At 33.6% G+C, this 17,915-nt stretch overlaps 1 protein-coding gene and 1 non-coding gene across 2 annotated transcripts; both read left to right on the forward strand.

Moving 5' to 3' along the window:
* Positions 1–1,805: 1,805 nt before the first annotated feature.
* On the forward strand, positions 1,806–6,328 carry LOC124834771 (protein IQ-DOMAIN 23-like). The gene is made up of 4 exons (XM_047309560.2): positions 1,806–2,312; positions 4,554–4,751; positions 5,210–5,275; positions 5,360–6,328. The coding sequence occupies exons 1-4, from the start codon at positions 1,902–1,904 to the stop codon at positions 6,086–6,088; spliced, it is 1,404 nt and encodes a 467-aa protein (XP_047165516.2). The 5' UTR covers positions 1,806–1,901; the 3' UTR covers positions 6,089–6,328.
* Positions 6,329–17,607: 11,279 nt separating this feature from the next.
* Positions 17,608–17,681, forward strand: TRNAV-AAC (transfer RNA valine (anticodon AAC)). Its single transcript has one exon. It is a non-coding gene; the product is annotated as a tRNA-Val (tRNA).
* The last annotated feature ends 234 nt before the right edge of the window (positions 17,682–17,915 follow it).

Here is a 17,915-nt window from a genome sequence, read left to right on the forward strand (position 1 = left end):
TAGTGATAAAAATTGTCTGGATTGAAAAATTAGAATGAGTATAATTGAAAAATCAGAATAAGTTGTTATCTAAGGTCAATCAATCCATTTAAAACCTCTTCGAACTATAAAAAAGAAACTAGATTTTTAAGAGTTTTTTTTTTAATAAACGAGTTGTCTTCGTAGTGTTTTATTTATTTATTTATCTTATTCTTTTAAGCAAAAATATCAGTGTTTATCTTTAACTATATGTTATTATTTGTATTTTAATTTTTCATTCGTGAAACAAAAATAAAAAGAGAGTTGTTTCTTTCTTTCTTATATCCCATACTACTAATTAATCTAATACTGTTTATCAAAAATTTACCTTAACTTTTCATTATTTATGCGATTTGTACTTTAATGAAATTAGTTTTAAAATAATTTTATTAAAATAAAAATCTCCCTTTAAATTGAATCTCTTATTGTGATGTAGATTTTGTAACAAAAATTAACAAAACAGCTTTCATAATGCTTTAACTAAAACATTACACAAATTATAGGTGCTTTTTTAATGTAATTTATATCAAAATCAGACTTTAATCTTATTGGTCCACTAAATAAAAAAAAATCATATTAGAAATCTGAATCTTTATGAGACAAACGTATTTTTAAAGATATTTTTAATAAAAAGTGTTATTTCTTAAACAAAATTATTCTTAAAAGATATTACCACTATATATCCTATAGAACTTTATGCCAAACATCTTAATTTCATATACTTTGACCGATTAATCACACATTTTCAGTTTTTTATCCGTTGAAGTATACTTCTTAACAACCTTAAAAAATATAATTTTTAATTTAATTTTATATTTAATGATTCTGTACCAGCAGGAACCGGACGCCGTACGGAAGAACATCCATGTCATCGGACCACCAAACGGACCGGCCGCCCACATCACCGTATGGGACCCAGGAAACTACCCTTCTACTTATTGTTGGGAAGGGTTAGGCAGGGCGGACGCCCATGTGTCCAAAATCAAGACTCGCCCGAAGCCGGCTGCCCAGGCCGTGGACCTGTCAGGGCCGGTCGGTCAAGAGGGTAAGTCCCGCGAGGGCGGCCGGCCCCGTCACTAATCAACTTAGCTTTTAAGGTAAGTAAGAGTTAAAAGCTATTGGGCTGAATTGGGCCGTGATTAACTTTTCACTAATCCCAAACCCATAGCGAAAACTATAAATACAGATCCAGGGTGAGTGGTAGATAAGTTGCATTTCAACTGACTTTGTCATCGGAGAATCTTTCGCAACTCTCCCACCCGCGGATTGAAGAGAAGATTGAGGAGCGAGTACGGAGAATCCGGCGTACGAAACACGAGCAGGTGAAGACGTGGAGACGTTGAACGAACACAACCCTTCACATCCGAAACCGATTCCATTTTTTTTTTTTAAATTTCTATGCTTTCAAATTATTACACAGACACACTTGATTCTACGAATTGTTGAGTGTAGAGATTAAATATACACAATTCATATATAACTATTAAACCTTATTTTTAAATTTCATTTGATTTAATAACTTTTCTGACATCCTTTTATCTTTATTTGATTTTGATACCATTTTATCTCTTTTAATTTATTTATTTCATATCAAATTTCAATATTAAATATTAAATATATATATATATATATATATTATTCCACGTTTATTTATGTTAAAATATATATTTTATTTTCTAATATGTTAAAGACAATTGATATATAAATTCATTCCACGTTTATTTATATAAAATAAAAAATTATTTACAAATGTGCAATGTTCGAAACTGGTCCATTTAAGTGTTCTTTTCCTTCTCATTCTCTTCAACCACTTCCCTTCTAAACTCTTATCTTCTTCTCTCTCTTCTCTTCTCTCCTTTCTTCTCAATGCATTGAATTCCCTCATGGGTTTTCTCCGGCGACTCTTCGGCGCCAAGAAACACCACAATCCACCACCCTCCGACGGCTCAGTTCCTAAACCCGCCAAGGACAAGAAAACGTGGAGCTTCGTGAAGCAGAGTACGAGGTACAAGTCCACCACGTTGCCCTCACTTAACAACTTTGACCCTTCTACTTCTTCTGCTCCTTTCTCCGACTCCTTGGACGCCAACAAGCATGCCATCGCCGTCGCCGCCGCCACCGCCGCCGTCGCAGAGGCCGCTCTCGCCGCCGCCCATGCAGCTGCAGAGGTCGTGAGGCTGACCAGCGGCAATGGGCCTCCCTCCGGAAAACCCGCCACGGCGTCTCATCCCCGGCTGGCGGCTGAGAATATCGCCGCCGCCGTGAAGATTCAGTCGGCGTTCCGAGGTTACTTGGTATGTGAAAAAACTGAAAATCTCGTTTTTTCTTTTGGTTTGTAAAAAAAAACAATTTTTACTATCATTCTATTTAAATTATTTTAAGTGTTAACAAAAGTTACCAATTTTTTATTATTATTATGCATCACACCATATGTGTTCGAATTATAAATTTTTTGTACTGACGGAATTTAAATAAGATCAAATTCGTATTCTTTTTTAATTATGTTTGGGAAGTGATTCAGAGAATTTTTTATGCCCAGTAATTTAAAAACAGTGATTGTACACTTTTTTTACTATTGAGTTGACTATTATTGAAAAATATGTGATTCTATGAAAAAATTGTGAGTTTCTTGTTTTTAAATTTTCTCCCACGTTTCCAGCGTGTCAGCTAATTTCAAATTTGTTGACTCTCTGACTCCGGTGCTTATTTTTTCCAATTAATTTTTCTCGGTGAAGTGGGAATTTCCCTCCATATTCTGTTTCTCGGGAAACAAACACCGGTCAAATATTGCTTCATTTTCAACGCTGTTTCTTTTTCCTAAACTTTTCACCTATCCAAAGAAACCTGTTCCCTCCCACAATCACAGCACTCATGCATGCCATTCCTTTTTCCAATAATGTTTTTTAAAATGATTTTTAATAAAATCCTTCTATGATTGATAATTATGGAGAAAACTTCAGATATAAAAATCCCACTGTTAAAAAAAAATTAATTTTCACAAGGATTTTGGGTTCCGCCGACAAATCTACAGAAACCCACTTGTAATGTTTGCATCATAAGATAGGAAAGCAAAAAAAATCCCATTTGGGTGCTTACCAATTGTAAAGAGTGTGAAATTTCATTTTCTTTTAATTTTTTTCCCGACATATAAAGACATCGATAATTTAAAAATTCCTTAGAAGAATGAAATTAATTGAGTTTCCGTATTTGAAGAAGAAAAAAAGGATTTTTAGTTTTGAATGGCATTGAATTCCTAATGTTTTAGGCCAAGCGCATGTATTTGATTTGGTTTTTCAATGTTGTGGCTGTTGACTGCCACCTGCCTTCGCATCATCACGTGGTCGCTGCAATTTTAATGTGTTGCGTCACTTTTGCGATGTGGGGTGTGTTTTGTTCTGCTTTCTGTCGTGTACTTGTGTGGTAATGCTTATGTGTGATAAGGGGGTCCTTCAGAAAATGTTGCTGTGAGTCTAGAGAGGTATCTGGTGCTGTGACGATTCCGCATTCAGCCCAAAGTGACCTTGTTTTGGGACTGTATTATGTGACAACACAAGGATCAAGGGACCAAGAAAGTTTCGAGAAATGGACAAATGGGTAATCTGTGGGAGTGAGAATATGAGTGAGCCCCACGTTTTGATGAGCCTTTGTACCCCAAAAATAACACCAAATGTGAAATGGCCATGCTTCAACCCATTTCCTAGGTCATGGACCTCCGTGCTGGAGGGTCACTGCCATGTTGCTAAGTACTGTTTTTTTTTTAAATCTTTGGTATGGTATGATGTGTTACGGTTGAAAATTGAAATCTTGTAGGTTTCTGATTCTCAAGGTGTGATTTTTTTTATTTTTTTTTCCTCTATAGAAAGATTTCACAGGTGCTGTGTTAAACTTTTGTGTACTTCTTTGGGTTGACAAATGAGAAGCCGAAAGTGAAAAGTGATGCTTTAATGGGGTTAAAGTGAAAAGTGATCTTTTACTCCTTACTTTTAACCTTCACGTGAGAGGAAGTTACTCTTTTTTTGAGGACACAAGGACCAGCAGTTAGGCTGTGATGTTTTGTTTTGTTTCTAAAAGCAACTGAAAGTAACATTTAAGGCTACAACATTCGTTGAACTTAAATTTTCACCTTCTTCCCGTTCTACCATGGTGGGGCATGCAGACATTGGAAGCTTCAATGAAAATACAGGAGCACCAATAATGCATGGCTTTCCACTGTGTATATATGTTTACTAATGATTACACCCATCACCCTCCACTTTCTCATGTCTTTTTCGTTTTTATATTTTTCACCTTTCTGACATTTCCCATCTTTTGAGGGTATGCTTATTTTATTATGAGTTTAGTTTTTAGCAGTTTAAAGTAGCATAACAATGTATGATCAAATGACATTGTACAAGCTTTACATGTTACTTTGTTCCAACTATGATGCTCTACCCTTTTGATTATGTTTTGATCTTCTTTAATTGCTTTTTAAATCTTTCTACAATTTCTGATGGAAGTTTGAATTTTTACTGATATTTTTGGTATGAATATGGAAGGCAAGGAGGGCTTTGAGAGCACTTAAGGCATTGGTGAAGTTGCAAGCATTGGTGAGAGGCCACATTGTGAGAAAGCAAACTACAGATATGCTAAGGCGCATGCAGACTTTGGTGCGACTGCAGTCTCGGGCACGTGCCACACGTGGGAACTTGTCTGATAATATGCATTCTTTCAAGTCTTCACTTTCTCATTACCCTGTAAGCAAAGTCAAGCATATATTTCTGTTTTGTTCTCTCAATTGTTGCCATGACATGATGATCTTTATCTTAATAACTTGTTGGAGAGGCTTTTTGATGGCATCTAACTTTCTTCAAACTTGTTGTCTTTATTAATGTGTTTTTCTTTGTCTATTTTTCTTTTTGCTTTAACCCTACCAAATGTAGCAGCTAGGAATCTATTGCAGAATAGCTTTCCACTCTTTACAAAGCAACATGTTGCAAATAAAACTAGTGCTACACCATGCTTCTTCACATTATCATTAGGTTGGATAATGCTCCTATGATAATGTAACCATTAAGATATGACTGGTCAAATATAGTGCCTAAAAAATTGGTGATTTATCTGTGGTTAATTGCTGTGGAAAATGGATCATGATAACGATAACCATTAATCTTTTTTTTCTGAACCTTTTTTGTTTCATTTGTAATAACTGAAGGTGTCAGAAGATTATCAGCACTCACTTTATGGATATAGTACGAAATTTGATGGATCTGTTCTCAAGGTACATGTGGTTCTTTCTGCAAATACAAGTTTTTATGAGTGTTTAGATGGTGAACCTATTAATATGATCTCCCCTATCTTACAGAGATGCAGTTCTAACGCAAATTTTAGGGACGTTGACATGGAGAAAGCCCGGTTTGATTCCCATTGGCTAGATAATTGGATGGAAGAAAATTCTTGGAGCCAAACCAGAGATGGTTCATTGAAAACTGGGCATCTTGATGATGAAAAGAGTGACAAGATTCTTGAAGTGGATACTTGGAAGCCACACTTGAATAGTAGTGGCAGCTCATTTCAGGCAGCACATCATTATTTGTCTTCTGATTACAACAATGAGAATTTTGTGGCATATGAGTCTCCATCAAAACGTTCTTCAAAAACTCTATATCCAAGTCTCTCTTCAAGGGAGGTTCTACCCTTTGGCTCTCTGAAGCTTCACAGAGGAAAAGAAGAAGCATCTTTGAGAAATGTTGAAGATAGTCCTCAAGCATTCTCTGCTTCCTCCAGACATGGAAGTGGTTCAAGGAGAGGTCCATTCACACCAACTAAGAGTGAGTGTGCATGGAGTGTCTTCAGTGGCTATTCTGGTCATCCCAATTACATGTCAAATACTGAATCTTCAAAAGCCAAGGTTAGGTCACATAGTGCTCCAAGGCAAAGAATTGAGTTTGAGAGATATGGTTCCACAAGAAGGTCTCTACAGGGTTTTTGGGATGCAGGACCTAGTTCTGATAGGGATTCTGATTTTAGAAGCAAGGGCTATCCTACCACAAACAGCAGCTTGAACAGAATTGGGAGTGCCAATTTAAGGTGACATCACAGTTTTGTTAATGAACACAATGAGGTCCCCTCTCTTTTTTCCCCACAAAAACCAAAAATAGAAGACATTAGTTTATTTTGCTTTGGTTTTCTGTGTATGACAGCAGTTTTAGGATGTAAGTATTTGACCTTTTCTCCTATAGTCTTTGGGCCTACACCATCAATGGCCACCTTTATTGACTCATTATTGAGTTTTACTGAATTTTATTATGTTAAAGTACTACATGTTCTTCAATGTTTTTACTGAGTTTTGTTATGTTGAAATATAACATGTTTTGAATGCTCTCATCAATCCAATGCTATTTATTATTGTTGTACTCTATGGACCAATCGGTACATGTCTATCGATCGATCAACTATATAAGAAAGTAATCCCGAAAAAAATCACAACCTAATAGATCGAACAGTCGAGATGTTTGAATCTGTGGCTGTTTGGTCTAAACTTCTTATTCACAAATTAACAAAGTAAAAACATGCTTAGATGATATTGGACCGTAATTGGGTCAATCCTATTCAGAGGTCCAATACGAAACTTATAAATACAAAGGCAAGGTAAGAAGTTAGGTTATATTTATTGGACATTTAAGACTTAGTTGTAATAAAACTGACTTGAGCGTTAGAATGTCTTTAGCATGTACCTATAACTTGGATTCGGACTGTATAGGAAGGAGACAAACGTACTTCAAGGAGAGAAGAGACTAAATTAACACGACAAATAAGATTAAATTATGAAAATGTCGTTCTCGATCCAACAATGGTGATACATTTAAAGGTACATAACATTAAACTAGTCCCTTCCCATAATAAGGATAATGTTATGGGAACAAAATTTTAAAATAAGTCTTTTTAACCTAATAACATTAATGTTTTATAAAAAGTTAAATAATGTTTTAGTCTAACATTTGAATTAGAACATCAAACGTGTTAACAGGTTTGAACGGTTCAAACGTCAACACGAAACACAAAAAATTTAATATGATTGAATTAAAATAATTATATCTATTTATTTTTTAAGTTTAGAAACTAAAATATATTAAAATTTGAAACATTAACTAGTTTTAATTCTAATTTCACATTTAAATTTAGAAACTAAATATATATTTAATTATAAATATAATAAGTATAGACAGCATCCACCTTTATCTGTAGTTGGTTGTAGATCTATGGTAATCTACTAATAGCTGTCACTTACCAAAATGACAAGGTGGTTGTTTGTGATGGAATCTTCTGCAATAGGAACCTATCGTATTCATGATACAATGATGCTTAAACAGCCTTTTACTTTGGGGCAGATATGAACAACCAAATCCAGAATTTATTTCTTATGTTCATATCCCGTTAGTTTTCTTGTGAGAACAATCTTCTCGAATGAGGAAAGAGACAATACCATATATTAATGAATCTTTTATCTTCAACCAGAAAAGTCTTATTCATTAGAGGAATCCAATATTGTGTGAGAGTTTCTTGGTTTTTAGCTTTCATGGTTTCTTCATTAGACTATGTCAACTTGTAATCTTAATATCAGGAGTTTCAGTTTCATCAAAATGAGTTACTTGATATGGTAATTTAAGTCTTAAGACTCTCTTAACATTAGTTTTAAAGATTGGATTCTCTTCTTCTTTCTAAATGAATAAGAAACTAAGACTACTTTTTTACATTCTTTGGTAGAGATAAGTGGATTAAAAAAATATTATTACTAATCAGTAAATAAGATGATATGAGACGGTTTGGTTATTATTCTTAGTTTTATTTCTTTACATGGGAAAATTTTCTTATTCTTTTTATCTATCCAATGTGAATTCTTCCCAGTTATATTTGTTCAATGTGAATTCAGAGGAAAATTATAGCTTAGCTTTCTTTATTGTTTTGCCTTTCGGTGGTCCATTTCACAGATATGGACACCAACACAAAAGGACAAAAGATTGCACACATGAAGTGGCATAAGAGACAGCATGACATGACTCCTCTCCTTCCTTTTGTTTGTTGTGTTCCATATTGCTTTGTTTTGTTCTGATTTTTGTCTCTGTTGTGACTATGAAAAGGATCTGTGGCCTTGGATGCTCACTGTAGGCCATGCAGTTGAAGAATAATGCAGAAGCAGTAGTTGTTCCCATTAGATCTGGCTCTTTCTCTCTTGTCTAGTTTCTTTTATCAAGAGTATCTCCAAACCTTGATTTGAGGTTAAGGATGTCTTTGTTTTTGTGTTACAACCTATAAATTTGGCTTAGTCACACAAAATGGTCTTGAAAAGTGGAAAAATGTGTAAGAGAAATCCCACTAATTTCTTTCAAGATATAGAAATCATTGAAATAAATTTTGTCCCTCTTGTTAAGATCCCTTTCATTCACATGATTAGAAATTGAATCACCAACATGCTTAAAAGAAGCACACCTATCTTTCATTTGTGCTGGACCTTGTAGGTAGGTATCTGTGATCAAGTTTAGAACCACAGAAATCCAGCTCTGACACATTTTTATCAAACGGCAACTTAAAAATACACCTTTATGTCACTGCTGCTTTCATTATGCCAAAATCATTTGCTTTTATCAATCATATCAAAGATCAATAACCTCTCATCTGAATCACCATAATATCAACTGTTAAACTAATAGTGTAACAACCAGAAAAAGGTGTCACAGACTAGATTTTCTCTCAGCATAATCATAATTCACCTGAATTGAAAAATAATAAACTAACAGTACAAAAGGGATCACATGATCATGAACTGGTTTATTTGTTTTTCACCTGTGGTGAAATGTGGAACATGACAAAGGGCAGTGTAATTTAAAGGAATTAGAAAGACACGTGAATCATGTAATATAGTACATTAATGGTGTGACATACACATGTACCTAAACCAATAAAAAAGGTAGAATGATTTGGAAAGTTTCATGGCATCATCATTAGCAATTTTGATTAACTAATGGGAAAACCTCGTCAAAAGAATAGGAAAGAGACATTCAAGGATGGGTAAGAACATAGTCTATGGATCCAACAACCACCGAATCTAATTGATATGAAGCTACGGCATAACCTACCAGTGCTTTTGATAGATTAAACAATGGGTTTGGAATTATTTGTAGACACTAGTGAAAAAGACTTTTAACGTCATCCTTTAGACGTCTAACCCTTGAATATCCAACTTAAAAAATGACTGGTGGCATTTTTCGTAAATAAAACAACTATTTAGATGTTGGTTATGGAGGGGTCCGACGTCTAAATACTCATATGTCGGCTCCCCCGAATAGACGCCAAAACTAAACGAAAAAGTTTAAAAAAATAATTTTTTATTCTATTTAGACGTCTGTTATGGAGGGAACCGACTTCTGAAGCACTTTAGACGTCTGTTAATTGGGGCAACTGACGTCTAAACCCTAAACCCATAAATTTAAAAAGTCACTTTTTGACTCCATTTAGACGTCTGATCCCGCCACTCCGACTTCTGAAGCACTTTAGACGTCTGTTAATTGGGAAACCGACGTCTAAATCCTAAATCCAGAAATTTAAAAAGTCACTTTTTGACTCCATTTAGACGTCTGATCCCCCACTCCGACTTCTGAAGCACTTTAGACGTCTGTTAATTGGGGAACCGACGTCTAAACCCTAAACCTAGAAATTTAAAAAGTCACTTTTTTACTCCATTTAGACGTCTGATCCCGCCACTCCGACTTCTGAAGCACTTTAGACGTTTGTTAATTGGGGCAACCCACGTCTAAACCCTAAACCCAGAAATTTAAAAAGTCATTTTTTGACTCCATTTAGACGTCTGATCCCGCCACTCCGACTTTTGAAGCACTTTAGACGTTTGTTAATTGGGGAAACCGACGTCTAAACCCTAAACCTAGAAATTTAAAAAGTCACTTTTTGACTCCATTTAGACGTCTGATCCCGCCACTCCGACTTCTGAAGCACTTTAGACGTCTGTTAATTGGGAAATCGACGTCTAAATTTTGGCATTAAAACACCATGAACGCGAGACAATCGTTACGCGCACTCATTGTTCACCATCTTCGTCGCGTTTTCTCTCTACGGGTTCCGCCTTTTAGGTTCGTTTTATCACTTTTGCACCGTTTTAAATTAATTTTACTCTGTTTACATCACTCTTTGATGCATTATCTTTCATTTGAACCGATTAAAATGCGTTTTCGTTGGGTTTTCGTGCAGTTATTCTCGTGTCTTTAGGCGGCGTTCTATGGCAGCGATTTCTTGCGTTTTGTACTCCTCCAATTCCCTCCACTACGTTTTTAAAACCATCCAATAAAAAAATGTACAATACATTCTCTTCAACTAAAATATAAAGTTGTAAACTCGAATCACCATGAGTTAGGAGCAACCTCAGAGACGTCTAACCTATATGGATCGGACGTCTATATAGACGTCGGACCTATATAGGTTGGACGTCTATAGAGGCGTTCGACCTAAAGGGTCCGACGTCTCATTAATGTCACCCATATAGACGTCAGACAGAGATCAGACGTTAAAAGTCCAAAATAACAGACGTCTAAAGTCCTTTTTGCACTATTGAGAATAATAAGGACTCAATATGGTTGTGGTTGTTGAAGTTGTCAATTTGACTCGATTCCTAGCCAATCTTTAAGCAAGTCTCCTTTTAGGGGATTACTAAACCAGGGGGCAAAAAAAATCCCCACTCTCAAAGTCTCGTCACAAAGTGGTCTAGGATAAAGGTCAAGGTGGATTTAACCTAGATAACAAAACAAGCCAAAGCAGGTTGGGCTGAGCTGGTTCACCACTTAAGAACTAATTGACTTTTACAATCCAACCCACCAAGCTGTTAGCATGTCAGGTTGTCGGGTTTCATTTGAATAATTTATCAATAATTTGAAATGGTAGAGATGTTTATGTGAATCGCGTGGCGTCTGCTCTGGAGATGAAGGGAGAAATGATGGACGTATGGTGATGAGTAGAGAAATAGGATTCCAAAGACGATATGAAAGGATAACAATGGATGAGGTCGCGGGCACATTCCAATTTTTTTAAAAGAGGCGAGTTCCTTTTAGGTTAGGTTTTTAATGATGTCGAGCTGGTCAGGCTGGCCTGCTAGACTAGGCGAGACAGGTTGGAACAGGCTGGCGAGTTGAAAATGTCATCCCAAAAGGCCTTTTTTAGCCAGGCTTGGCCCTTTTTGTCACCCATAGTTTGGCCTCACTATAAGGTTATAGTTAACTCTTAAAAACATCTTTAGTATGGGCCAAAGGTCGAATTGAGTCATCTCAGGTCAACTCAGGACAAAGGTCGAGTCAAACTGAAATTTGAGACAAATCATCTCAAGTTGAAGGTTGACACAAATTGTCTAGAGTTGAAGGTCAAGACGAGCTGTCCCAAGATAAAAGTCGAGACTTGTCATCCTAGGCCGAAGGTTGAGATTAGAGCTTTCAAAATGGGTCACAACCTGCGGGCCAATTCGGCCCACCACGGGTTCGGGCTGGGTTGGGTTTGAAAAAATTGTATTATTTTTATGCGGGTTAGATTTCAACCTAGCTCATTTAAACCTGGCTCATGCAGGTTGAACCCGTGATGGGCCGGATTGACCCACTAACCCACCTACCTAATTTTATTTTAATTTTATAAAAAAAATTATTTATTTTTGCTTGAAAAAACTATTTAAGTTTCTTATTTTCAAAATTAATTAAACACCTTTGGAAGTGAAATTTGTTTAGATTTGAATTATAGAAAGTTTGTAATTTTTTTATTTTAAAAAAATTGTAATTAAGTGAGCCAGTGAGCCAACCTGTTTACCCACCAACCCGTGGTGGGTCGGACCATATTCAAATTTTTCTAGCTTGCTAATAAATGAGCTGGGTTGGGTTGGCTCACTAAGTGACCAACATGTGGTGGGCGGGGGCTGGGTGATCCGTTTTGACAGCTCTAGTCGAGATAGGTCGGTCTAGGCTAAAGGCTAAAAAGGATTGGCCAGAATGAAGGTTGTGGTGAGCCACCTTAGACCAAAGGTTAAAACTAAACAATTGGGTCGAAGGTTAACATAAGTCGTCATAAACTAAAGGTTGAGACAAGTCGTCTCGAACTGAAGGTCGGGATGAACCGACCCTGACTATAGGCCGGGGTGGGCTGGCCCATGCCAAAGGTCGAAACGAGTTGTTTTGGACCGAAATTTGAGAAGGATAATCTCGAGAAGAAGATCAACACAAACCAACTGAAACTAAAGGTCAAGGCTTATTGGTTAAGACCAAAGCTCGATATGGGTCAACCTAGGCCAGTCAAGACAAAAGATCGAGATTAGTTAATCCTGACTAAAATTCGAGATAAATCAACTTGTAGATCAAGATGAACCGATCTAGATTGAAGATCAAGACAAGTCAACTTACCCCTAAAGGTCAAGACAAGGTCAACCCATATATATATATATATATATATATATATATATATATATATATATATATAATATATATATATATATATATATATATATGATAAATAAAGATTGGTGAGGGTGTAATCATGGATATTTAAATGATTAGTATTAACTCATTTATCCTCACTAGCTAATACATAATACAATATATAATTTGGGTTATTGTAGTTGGAGGTGTAAACTTTGAGAATTTAAATGATTAGTATGAACTCATTTATCTTGACTAGCCACTATGTTTATTCAACTATTATAAAGGAGAATTAGTAAATTATAAAGATTTTTTGTTATATTTGTATGCTATGAATTGTTTAAATTAAGTTAATAGTGATAATGTTATATGTATTATGATTTAATATTAATAACATATCCTTGCATTTTTGTGGTTCTGGTTTTCATCTACGATAATATGTTTACATATATACGAGAGTAGATATTTTATAGTAGTATTGACGATCGATACTAAGCCAATGAGGTAATAAGAATGGAAGCATGTATCGTTTTTGTGAGTCGTTACAATAACAACCATACATTATTATTCAACACATTTCGAATTAAAACAATAAATATCACTTGTGGATCTGTATTGACACTATAATAATATCAATATGTTACATTTCATTAAAATGGTAAAAAAACCAAGTAAAATTACAGTCATGTGATTGAGTTAAAAAAAATAATCAAACTTCAAAAACTAAATTGAAAAATATAAAATTTTGAGTATTTAATAGAATATAATAATAATAAAAATTTAATTGAAAATATTAAAATTTTAAAAAAACTTAAAACTTAATTAAACTTTAAAAATAATTATGATAATAAATAAAGGGTAGTTTCAGGTGCATTTGAAAAAAACAAAGTATTGATGGTATAAAAAGACTGTGAAATATAAATAACATTGACAATTGTAAAGGTAAAAGAAGAGATAAAAAATATCTACATCGAAATTAAATATTCTCTAAATATAACTGGTGAAAATACGTGTATGTTTGTTTATTGTTTTATAATAAAAATTAGTAAAATATAATTAAATTTTATAATTTCATTATCGATGATTTTATATATTCTATAGATAATTTATTATAGATAATCATTTTGATCTAAAAATAGTTAAATTAAAAAATCAATTAAAACAAAGAGTTAAATTCAATAAAACCGGTCACTTAAAAATAAAATTGATAAAATTGATTTAAAAATAAATGTTACTTAAGGATATAATAGGAAACAAAATGTGGACACGAAAAATCCGTTATATAATGATATAGATTATAAATAATTGATTTTAAAAAATTGAAATAGTACTTGCAATAACAATTTATCTATAATAATAAAGGTATTTTTAATATATTTTTAGTTTTTTAATTTAGAAACATAAAATTGGAATTCATTCTAAACTTTGATAATTTAATTTTAAAACTTTAAAATTAAATTAATATAATTGTTTTTAATTTAGTAATGTTAATTTTTTCTTATTTCTTAAATAGGATAAATAATATAAACATTAATCTTTTAAAAAACATCCCAAAATATAGCATAAAACCATATCTAGAATATTCACATATTAACAATATTACAGTTCAGTGTTCAGATTAAGAAGTATAATTCTGGCCGAACGGCCTTACCAAAAATACTGCAGAATTTAAACTTTACAGATCTATAGTATAAACCGAACGATTTCCAAAATCATCTATATCGAACGGTTCTACAAAATAGAAGCAAAGATAATAATCGAACGGTCCTAAGGTTCGGCCTTCACTTCCACTTCTTCCAGAGCTTCTTCCAGCAACTCTTCTCTTTCTGCTCACATCCACACAGATGATCATTGCAACAAAAAACGACAACGGAAAGGACAACACAGACAAGACAGGAAATAAGGTAAGCTTATGTAATTTAATTAATTTTATAAAACATTTATTTCACATAAATTTGATACACATCAAATAATCAATCCTGCAAACATCCATTCATACATTTCCAACCAAAATCATACGTCAAAGCATGCAATGACCAACCACTTTACTCTAACTGTCCGGATTGTATGAATTTTGTGTAGCTACGACGTTTTTTCATCCGGATGATGTAATAACTGGGATATCCTCAACAGCTGCCACCCGAGGTTAGTCCGTTCCGCCCAAATTCACCATATGGTCTAGGACCTCCTGCCATTCCCACACATGAGTTACCCTTCTCTACGTGAGAACGAGTAATCACAGAATATCAAGATAAACGTCAGCTAAGCTTTGTCCACATTCATACTTTATCATTCCAATACCATTCATGAGATATTCCTCCTTGGAATTCTCTTTTACATCCATGCCGTTCCATTCATATCACATTTCCAATATCATCATACTTTATCAATTACCACATTCAAACTAAATTAAGAAAGACAAATCACATCTCTGAAACAAGACCGAACGAAAGACCATCTTTAAAACTAATCTAACAGTACACTTAGTGTAAGACTGAGCGGTCTTCCACTTATAAACAGAAAAAGACCCGAACGGTCCATGCGAGATAAGGCTCATAATCAGCCAAACACTCTTGATAATATTTGGACGTTTACTTGTAACTCGACAGTTACTACAGAACAATATTTCACTGGATAGGAATCCTAAGAAGGTAACAAATACTAAAGAATACATATGATTTTAGACTTAACCGAAATTATAATAACTTTTGATGGAACCTGAGAACTTAAATCGAACCCTAAAAGCTTTCTCCGAACACTATTAACTTGGACCGAACGTTTAGGAGTTTAACCGAACAGTCTTAATACCTAATGTAAATATGTTAAGGAATATTATAAGACCGAACACCACTGAAACCGAGCACTTGGTTTATGACCAAGCACTACTGAGACTGAATACTGTTTAACGTCGAATATCCGAAGAACACAGAATCCTATAAAGAAACCGAGAACTAATACTATACCGAGTACTAATAATAATACTTAGTTTTAGTCTAAGACTGAACACTGAAGAAACCGAGTGCTATTCTCAGATAGTTAATATATATATATATATATATATATATATATATATATATATATATATATATATATATATACTGACCACGGAAACAACCTAACATCTATTCACATACTAAAAACGACTATCATGTTGATTACTTAACTTATTTGAATATTCTAACTAGATTGATAACTAAGTAGATATAGAAAACTAAACATAAATTAGTATTTTTAGTGTACCAACCTACCCACAGGAGACCGACCGGTCATTAACTTAAATTCTCTTTAGAATGAGAATCCAGTTAAGATCGAACACACCAAAGGAAAACCGAATGGTCACGAATGACTCTCGGTTACAGTTTACATAATTCTGCAGATTATTACAGAATCACTCTCAGACTATATTCTTACCCATTTCATGGCATTCATCAATCGTCAACACTTCCAAACAAACATGCAATATTTCAACATTAACCAAATCATCAAACATAACATCATTCCAGCAAGTAAACAATCATCAAATGAGAATCTTAATTAAATTATAAGCTTCCCTTACCTCTAAAGCTTAGTCGAACACTCACAGTTTGAAGAGAATAGTTCACCACCAGAATTCTTAGAAGACTATTGTTCACGATTTATGCAACTAAACAAATCAAAAGACCAGAAGGGTGTTCAGAATGAGATGATAACTCATGCAACCAGAAACTTGGTTTGCATGTACCAGAAAACACAGTCCTGTGAGAGTGATGAACTTACCAGCTCAAACCAACAACTTGATCGGTGTAAAAGGAAGCTCTTGACACCAAGAAGATTTAAACGTGATCTGATTGTGGATCAGGAGAAGGAAAAGGCGAGAATTCTTAGAGAGAAGTAGGGGATTTGTAGAGAGAAGGAGAGAAAATGGGGTTCAGTAGTTTGGAGAAGAAAGGTGCATGCAGAAAGTGGGACCGAATTTCAAAATCTCAACTTAAATACCTCCTGCTAAAACCGATCGGTCCACTCTCCTGCAGTCACCTGTCTTCCACTTCCTGAGATTCATTTTTCCTTTTACGGACACATGATTTCCACTATGTTGAGAAATTTAATGACTCTAACACTTGCAGAGCACACCTGGATCCCACTAAGTTGGGGAATTTAATGGTTCTGACAAATCTTAAATATCCTTTGATATGTTAAAAGAAAAATTAATGCAATTAGATTAAAAAGAAAAAATTATATCATTTTCTAAGTTTGAGAATAAAAAAGTTAGAAAACTAAAATCATATATACTTTTTACAATAGGATATAAAAAAAATATCGACATTGTAATCCATGGAATTTTTGGATTAGTAGAAGCTTTATTTTGATATCATATCTATGTGGCATTTAAATATCGTTTTACATAATTCTAGACATTTACGGAAAAAAATTGAAAAATCAATCTAGATTTTTAGGTATAAAACATTAGGTTTAAATCGTCGGGTCGCCCTCATATTTGTTGGAGAATCTTAAGTGGCTTAATTAGTTTAATTTTTTAAATATTTGGATCAAATTGAGACAATTTGCAAATATATAGACCTAATTGAGACGGTTAAAAAAACAAGGACCCACTTGACATTCCAACAAATATGAGGATGATATGTGGATTTAAACCAAAAATTACTTGCTTCAACTCACAAAAATATATATATATATATATATATATATATATATATATATATATATATATTCTTTTGAAATAATAAGTGAATTACAAAATAACACAATAAATTTAATGTAACATAACTATTATGAATTCAATTAGATATATCAATATAGCTTAAAAAAAATTGTCTTAACAATTTTGATTTAAATCTTTATTTTATTTTAACAAAATATTGATTTCTGCAAACTCCATTCTCCATAGTGTTCTAAAATAATACAAATGGTTTGAAGAAATTGATTTTTAAATGTTTTGACTTCAATAACTTATATTTTCGAATTTATATACAAAAGCTTGTGTATCGTTCATAAGTCTTTTATTTTTTCTATTACATAAACTTATGTTATTAGGTAAATTCTTATAAGTTACGAATCAGACATACTAGTTAAGTTTATTAAATCTCTAGAAATTTTGAAACTAGACGATTGAATTATTAATAAATTAAATTTTTACATACTAAAACTGTAGAATGAAGGTGTCGTGGTGTAGTTGGTTATCACGTCAGTCTAACACACTGAAGGTCTCCGGTTCGAGTCCGGGCGACGCCATATTTTTTTTTTATAATCTATTAATCGGTTAGATAGTAACTGTATATAGTACATATTTTTATATTTTATTTTAACCGAATTACTATCCTTCTATATTTCAATTTTGATTGTCTGGTGTTAAGAAATTAATAAATTAAAGTTCTAAAATCATTTATTAAGTATATTAGAAAGTATTCACATATCGATAATCAACTAAAGTTAATTAATAATTTTGTTGGCAATTTTTGATAAATT

Source organism: Vigna umbellata, chromosome 4, assembly GCF_029865625.1.
Source record: "Vigna umbellata cultivar VRB3 chromosome 4, Vumbellata_1.0, whole genome shotgun sequence".
NCBI classification, from domain to species: Eukaryota; Viridiplantae; Streptophyta; class Magnoliopsida; order Fabales; family Fabaceae; genus Vigna; species Vigna umbellata.

Coding starts and splice junctions, on each gene's coding strand:
- LOC124834771 (XM_047309560.2), top strand. CDS start 1,902: ATGGGTTTTCTCCGGCGACTCTTCGGCGCCAAGAAACACCACAATCCA. Junction 2,313..4,553: donor CGGCGTTCCGAGGTTACTTG/GTATGTGAAAAA, acceptor TGAATATGGAAG/GCAAGGAGGGCTTTGAGAGC. Junction 5,276..5,359: donor TTGATGGATCTGTTCTCAAG/GTACATGTGGTT, acceptor CCTATCTTACAG/AGATGCAGTTCTAACGCAAA.